Source organism: Rhodnius prolixus, unplaced genomic scaffold (genome assembly GCF_049639745.1).
Source record: "Rhodnius prolixus isolate KJV_2025 unplaced genomic scaffold, Rpr scaffold_7, whole genome shotgun sequence".
In the NCBI taxonomy this organism is placed as follows: Eukaryota; Metazoa; Arthropoda; class Insecta; order Hemiptera; family Reduviidae; genus Rhodnius; species Rhodnius prolixus.
In genome coordinates this window covers 22,516,136-22,524,346 of record NW_027411582.1, presented here as the reverse complement: position 1 = coordinate 22,524,346, position 8,211 = coordinate 22,516,136, and the positions used below count along the sequence as shown (strand labels likewise).

General features: G+C 31.2%; 2 protein-coding genes across 2 annotated transcripts; both read right to left on the bottom strand.

Annotated features, from left to right (window-relative positions):
• Nucleotides 1-3,762: 3,762 nt before the first annotated feature.
• Mkp (MAP kinase-specific phosphatase) lies at nt 3,763-4,472 on the bottom strand. The gene is made up of 3 exons (XM_074113136.1): nt 4,402-4,472; nt 4,158-4,305; nt 3,763-4,083 (listed from the first exon to the last, which is right to left on the bottom strand). The coding sequence occupies exons 1-3, from the start codon at nt 4,470-4,472 to the stop codon at nt 3,763-3,765; spliced, it is 540 nt and encodes a 179-aa protein (XP_073969237.1).
• On the bottom strand, nt 3,976-7,803 carry LOC141447187 (tRNA pseudouridine synthase-like 1). Its single transcript, XM_074114479.1, has 8 exons — nt 7,662-7,803; nt 7,464-7,595; nt 7,207-7,338; nt 6,082-6,255; nt 5,771-6,002; nt 4,402-4,750; nt 4,158-4,305; nt 3,976-4,083 (listed from the first exon to the last, which is right to left on the bottom strand). Exons 1-6 carry the CDS (start codon nt 7,706-7,708, stop codon nt 4,532-4,534), a joined length of 936 nt encoding a protein of 311 aa, XP_073970580.1. The 5' UTR covers nt 7,709-7,803; the 3' UTR covers nt 3,976-4,083; nt 4,158-4,305; nt 4,402-4,531.
• Between the last annotated feature and the right edge of the window lie 408 nt (nt 7,804-8,211).

Below are 8,211 nucleotides of genomic sequence, written 5' to 3'. Positions count from 1 at the left end.
TTATAAAAAGCAAAACGCTTTAATTAATTCAATTAAAAACAAACAGTCCATTAATATTTTTTAATTATTTATATTTAAAAATTTTACACAGAAATAAATTTAAAAATTCAAAGAAGAAAGATACATTACATTTTAACTACACCCAATACATTTATTAGCCCGCCCCCGGCATTTTATGTACGAATCGGAGAATATTAATGCACAATCTAACATCCAATTTACGTTTTTTACAATCTTTAAACAGAATTTGTGATTTGCAATAAACAACTTATTCTTCGTAACTAACTTTCTTATTTAAGCTTATGTTTGCATCATGCGTTCTATTTCTCAGAACACTAATTGTTTTCAACTGCGCTTTCTTTCAACCTGATGTAAGCATGAAGAATATTTTTCATGGCCAACATCCTCTGTTCTACTTTTTAAAAGAAGTATTCATAATTTTGCCCCTTTAGCGTATACTAGATATTCTTAAGACATTAAATGCTCATTGAGATATGTTTAAATTAACCCGGTTTCTCTTCAGGGGCAAGTTCTCTACTCTACACTTCCAGTTTCCTACTTTTCTTGCTTTCTTTCAAAAACATTTTTTTTTACTAACTGAAAGGCCGCTCACCTGGCTGACAGTGAAGATGACGATTGTGAAATTAGCTACATCCCTGTCTTTGATATCACAGCAGCTCACTTAAATTTAGCAACTAGCTACACCCAATACTCAAAGATTCTTAGACTTACCGATTCATACAATATTGTATCAGCACCTTATACTCCTTACCTATTAGGCGCCATGGTGGACGAGCGGTTAGAGGCGCAGCACGTAAAACAATGAATTGGGGTACTGGGTTCGATTCCCGATCTAGGCCTTCGATTTTATTGGATGTTTAGTTTATAATAAATTTAATATTGTAAAATATGTTTGCTTACCACCTCCGTTCACATCTGATCGGTAATTGGACGGTAAAAATAGGTTTTACTTTTCTTTTTCTTGAAGTCATCACGTACCATGAGCTTCGTGTCTAATTACATACTGTTTTAATTAAAATTCAAACAGCATAATTTATTAATGATGACTTTAACAAAAACTTACAGTTTAAAATGTTAAGTATAAGGGTTGATTAAACGCCAAAAGGTACACAAATCAGCAAGCACCCAACATTTCATTAATTCTTCATTAATATTTAAGTAATTTTACTGCATTAATATTCATTAATATTTTTTAGAATTTATTAGATGTCACAGACCCTTATGCTGGCCATTTTCGTCTACAAAATATATGTTCAAGTAGAACTGTAGATTGACTGTAATATCTAGTTATTTATAATAATCAAACTGTTGATTACAGGTTAAAAAGAAAAACGTTATAAAAAATAAAATAAAAATATGAGGCTAAAAAATTCAAAACCTTGTTTAAAAAAATGCTTACACCAACTTACATCAATGATTTTGTTTATTTTATTTATTTATTTTTAAATAAAAATTGTTGGTTTAAGTTCATTCTTCGATTAAAGTAATTGTTATTTTATGTGAGTAGTCAAACGTTTATAATAATAGGTAATAATTAATCTGGCTTTATCGCAAATAATATAGTTTTCTTCAATTACATTCTCAATCTAGGTATTCATCCCACAATGTTGTATACATGTAATGTAAAATGAATAAGATATGCATATTTTTAGGGCAGCTAATTATACCAGTATTTTACTATAAGTAAAATTAGGGAGACTAAATTAAATTACAATTGAGAAATCAATAATTGTTGAATAATCTACTTGATATAACTGTGTGTTATTTGTGCTCACGAATATTTCGGTAAGATGAATTCAAGACAGTAGCCGACTCTAACTTTGTCTTTTTCTACTTTAACATGCATGTACGTATATGTGATTGATCATAATTATAACAAAAAAATATTATAAATGAAGTGGCCAGCATAAGGGTCTGTGACATCTAATAAATTCTAAAAAATATTAATGAATATTAATGCAGTAAAATTACTTAAATATTAATGAAGAATTAATGAAATGTTGGGTGCTTGCTGATTTGTGTACCTTTTGGCGTTTAATCAACCCTTATACTTAACATTTTAAACTGTAAGTTTTTGTTAAAGAGATTTTTGTACCTTTTGGATGGATTTTCCTTTTTGTCTATTTTGCAAAGTTACATATCTGCTTTACAGATTTTTTTTTAATTTGGAATAAGCATTTCTATCATTATAACCTGATAAGGTGTTAAGTCGGAACCGTAACTACCACTGGAGAGATCTTTTTAAAGAATGATTATTAGTTGCGGTCCCCCAAACCATCCTCAATAACAATTTTTTTTAAAAAAAAAGCGTTTTGAATAACATAGGAAGATATTTGTACGTAAATAACAAAATTAAACTGCGATTTCAGTACTTCCCTTCAAGAGGAGTAAGAAAAATAAACTGCGATTGCAGTACTTCTAGGCAAAGAGACAAAGATTTTTTAATCGAACGACAATTCATTGATTTAAATCGGTTCACTCATTGATAATTTAAACGATTGCAGTACTTCCTCTTAGTAGGTGCAAAAGCATGATAGCACTTCCCAGCCACGCAGAGGAGCTTTAACCACTTATTCGAGCTGAATTTTATCAAAATCGGACTAAGCGTTATAGAAATATTGGTAATAATAGTTTTAGAAAGGGCCTTATTTGGGTGGGGCGAACTCCCCTCCTTATGAGGCACAGCGTCCAGGCTTTTAAAGTGCAAATCTGTACAAAATTTCGATTCGAATGACACATCATTCATGAAAATCGGTTCACGTGTAGATAATTAGAAACGATTGCTATACTTCCCCTTAACAAGTGTAAGAGCTGATCGCCGCTTTAATGTTACTTAGGGGAGCCCTAACTCTATCATCCTACCAAATTTTATCAAAATCGGGCCAAGATTTACAGAGTAATTAGTAATAACAATTTTGAAGGGGGCCTTACATAAAGGGGGCTAACTCCTCCCCCATTTGATGTACAGCGTCGAGACCCCCAAAAGGCACATCTACATAACATTCCGAATCGAATGACACCTCATTCATGAAAATCGGTTCCCGCGTTTAGGCGCTGCGTTGTTTACAAAAAAGGTAACAACAACAAGAACAACAAGAACAACAACAAGAACAAGAACATTTTCTGAAAATGCCGTTTTGGCCTATTTTCAGCAACGTATTTCTCTTAATCTATTAGATCTGGGTGGTTGCAAAAAAATTACAGGCATAAAAGAGGGTTTGCCCTTTATTTTAAAGAAAATTTGGGAATTTTATCTTTTATAGAAAAAGAGAAAAAAATTGTCAAATTTGGGTGTTTTTCAACGTTACGCTTTTTCGTGCAGTTTTTGACGATCAACCCTTATACAACTGTCCTACCGGACAGTTTTAATAATACCACTTTTGTTGAATACCACTTTTAAAGTATGACATAGGAATATTAAAATGAAAGATTTTTTGGAACAGTATGATATAATAAATAGTCATTTAATAAATACAAACAAATTAAAGTAATTTTTTTTTAAATGTACTTTGATACGCAAACCATTATAAACTTATAATTGTAATAGTTAAAAAGGTACTACTCTTTCGATTATTATTTAAACTAGTATGCATTTTATGAAAATGACCCACCTCAAAAAGCTAAGGCAGATTTAAATTACAATAATAAAATACTCAAAAATTTTGTAAAATTAAACAATTTTTGTTTTATTTTAGATGTTTCTCTTATTACTTCAGCATTGTCTTGTATTTACACATTTTTTTATACACTACTTAACCATTTTTCATACGTTTTCAGTTGGTTCACGAAACCTGGATTGAGGGATATAGATGGTCTTATTTCTTTGATTTTTGCAAGAGCCTTTTCGTAAGTTAAACTATGTTGTTTGATCAAATAAGCTATTATAACAGCTGGAGAACGAGAAACACCCGCATTACAATGAACATATACTGATCCTTCTGCTTCCAAAACTGAGTCAATGAATTCAAAACAACGTTCAAATATGCTGGTAATATCAAATTCAGGTAGATCAAATGCTTGAACAAAATTATAAGATAGGCGATTTGTCGGAGAATGAGCAACCTGTAATAAATATTGACTTAAAAAAAAGAAGTATATTTTAAATGAGCAAATTACTTAAGAATCTAAAAACGCACTTCTATGCCTATACTCAAAACGTGGGTGATCCCATGCATCAATAACAGTTCTTCATCCATGACTGGGTCCTGTGATCCCAGAAATAAACCGGGTATTATTTGTGCCACCTGTAGGTCAGGTTTGGTATCTACGATGTAACCATGGCCGCTAAATTAAAAAAGAATACTATAATTTCATGCTGGTTATATCCGACTGGTTGGGCTTATAAAATTCGTGAAATTAAAAACAAGAAATCCTACTCACCTTGACAATTGTGTCTTAAATTCATTTCCATCTTTGAATTCTTGGAGATATACACGGCCATCTTCATACATTAGTGTGGTGGTTGTATGTGATAAATTTTTTCTCTTTTTCTGGATTTCATTTAAAAAACTCATAATCCAAAGTTTGACTTTTGTTGCGTGTGAACTACATCACTTAATAAATCTTCTTCTGAATATTCTACGCTAGTGAGGTATAGGCCATATCCCGGTACAACGACGGCACGTTCTATCCAAGGATTATCAACAGGATTGTTCAGCATCTGTTGGACTTCATCTGAACTAACACGACCTTGCCCTACAGCCAGGAGTACGCCAACTATTCGTCTCACCTGTAATTTCATTCGCATTTTTTACTTACTGGAGTTTACTTTCATTCTTTCTCGACATTCGAAAAGGAAAGGCAGCAAATTCTCTGTTAATCGAATAAACTAATATTGTTAAAGATAAAATAGTCAAATACAGTACATTCTCGCCAAATAATTCATTACAATTGGTTATTTATATGTGTTTTTGACATCAGTGGTCCACTTTCAGGTCTTTATAAAAAAAATTGTAATTTAAACCTATTTATAAGACTGAGTTTAATGCATTAACTCTTTCAGAGCCATTGCCTAATACAGTTGATCAAACCTCATTTTTGAGAAAAGTTGTATTTGTATCCATGACAGATGTTATAAAGCAAACAATTGTCTAAATAAACAATAAATGTACAAATTAAAAAGTGCTGCGATTCAAATTCCTTGATAACGTACCTATCAATTATAGAAAAGACCTGTGGTATCCAAGGTTTCCTAGGATATAATAATAATATACATTATATTTTTAAGGGTATATACTTTTAATAAAAGCATTAGTAAAGCTAGCAGATATTTGTGAATCCTAAATGAAGAAAACGATTACAATGGTAAACCACAATTATCGCTCAACTTAGACTCACAAATACAAAATCAATTTTCAGAAGAGCTAGCTTCCATCCATTATCTTTCGTCCAAATCCATTTTTAAATTCAAATACCTCCCATCATGAAGTGGTACGTTCACGTAAGAACATCTTCTGAAAGATGATTAGTGCACAAAATCACAGATGGAGAGCGTCAGACTGATTTTCAGGAGGATTGGAAAACAAGACGATTAGAATAGTGCTTCCTTCACGTTAAAAGTATGGTTTAAAGAAAAAGAGATTACATTTTTTGTATTTCAAAATAAAAATTTTTCATGATTTAATATTTTCTAATTATAACTGTTCACTCACTTCTAATTTTTACATTAGGTATCATATTAAGTTTATTTACAAATGAAGGACAACCATATCAAAAGTTTACAATAAATTCAAGCCAAATGCTTACTCACTTGCTTATACAGAAACGATTTTCCTGAACAGCTGATTTCCCAAAAATTATAATAATCACTTTCGTTAGATTGTAGAAGTGGTTGACCTTGTTTAAGTTCTAAAGATTCAATAAATCGCTCGGTAATGACATCAGGCCTCGATGATATTCTACTCATAAACGAACGGAAATCCTTTAACCCAATAAAAAGTTTTGCAGTTTCCTTCACTAGATCATGATTAAAAGCGGGATTACTACAACAAATTAAATTCATATAATCAATGGGTACTGAAACATTCTTAATAAAGAAAATTTTAAAAAAATATTACTTACAACATAAAAAGACATCTATTCTTTTCAATAATTGGGATAGGTAATAGATGTTTTTTATTTGGTATGTCAGGTAAAACATCTGGTTTCAATACAGCAAATCTGTAAGTATATCTCTTTTTCACCACAGAGTACCTTGCACTGAAATGTTTTGGTACAACTCGTGCGTTTAATATTCTAAATAAGAGAGGGGATTTAAAAGAGATTATTAATTACAAAACCTTTTATATATATATTTGTCCAACTGTTCTTAAATTGTAAATAAACATTTCAATTTCAATTAATTACAAAAAAAAACCACTTAAAATTAGTTTGGGAGTTTTTATACAAACTATTAGAATAAATACTGAAAATGTAATATTTAAAGAATTTCAACAAGTTGATGAAAATAAATCAATTAGTAATCCAACTAAACAAGATGGATTCAAAAAAACACGGTGATAGTGAACAGTCTTCACTCAACAGTAAGAATAGAAGAGTGACAATCAAATAGAAGAACCAATATTCACAAAAATAAATGTAACAAACTAAGAATGTATAGAAACGAAACCAGAGAATTAAGAGTCTAAAATAAAGAAAGAACCACGGAACTGAAAACGAATACAGAAAAAGAAGAGTATCAGATCGACCTTACATAAAGATGTCGTTGAAAATAGATAAAGAAAATGGTGCTAAGAAAGTTAAATCATCTTTACGAGAGTGCATTAGTAATTTCTCGGGACATTGGTGGTTTAGTCAACATAGTGGATTGTTAGGAATGGAATGAGAGGAGAGAGAGACCGTACAGTTAGATGAAGTTAATGAATGTTGAGGCCATCATGAACAGTAAAGCTTGAAATATAAAAAGAAGCGTTACGAGTATTTTGGTATGGAATGTCTGCATACGAATACGTTAGTCGGCTCAGCTGTCGCACAGCTGTAAAAACAAGTCCATAGTGGCATTTTTGTGTTCATTTTGATTCACCACATATTCTAGAAGATCCAAGAATGGTAAATCGTCAGTTTTTACGATAGTAGTTCGTACGATTCAAAAAATGAAAAGTTTAAATAAATCCTTTACTTTTCTTCTTAAATTACTGTTCAAAGGCAGAATTATAACATAATCGCATATATTTATTTTAGACATACCTTATGTCATATTTCCTTTTCGTTAAAAATGTATTCAAGTTTCTGATGATATGATAAGAATATAAAACATCTTCATTAAACTCTAAGTCAACATGAGCGGCTGTGCATAAGGCATGTACCCCTTGGTCAGTCCTTAAAAATAAATAAATACAAAATAAACTTAACATGACAGGTTCTCTGCAAACACAAACTAAGAGAAACGGGATCATCCTTAAGCCAAGTTATAATGCATTAACATCAGGAATATAATAATACACCTGCTCGCAGGATATATTACTGGGTCATTAAGAGGTCTCTTCTTCAAATTCTTTAATCCAAGTTCTAATATAGACTGAATAGTTTCTGTTTCATAAATAGGTACCCCTTTTTTGTATTGTTTCTGCAAACCTCTAGAAAATAAAATCTCATTTTGAATAAAAGAAAGTAATATTTAAATATATTTTATATTTCCATACCTAAATTGAGTTCCTAAATACGAAAAATAAATTAAATATCTCTTCATTCTCCATATCCTTCAGAAAAAATTTCTTGCTAAGCTGTTTATGTCGGATATAACCTAATAATAAACTCCCAACCGGGAACAAAAATTCAAATGGAATAGTGTTTAACTACTTTTCCTTCATTTTTGTTTAGATAAGCTTTAGCTGGCTTTTTTCTCCGATGTATGTATGTGTTACCCTTACATTAAATTTTGCCGCACCATCCAATCATGATCACTATGAAAATTTTTCATTTTAAAATGTTCTCTTGAAATGGTAGAATTATTGTAATATTAACCAAAAATAAATAAATAAATTGGCAATTAACTGCAGTTATCCACTCACCTGACTTATTAACTATCCACGTATCCATTATGTGGGGATACCCCAGCCTTACAATATAAAGCAGTTCGAGTGTAAAAAAACACTCCAACCGGCCCTTGGATGAGGTTGCCTACCCTATTCAACATGGACTTAGGAGACCAAGTGACCTCCCAAAAAGCATTCATAAATGTAGGGTGGTAGA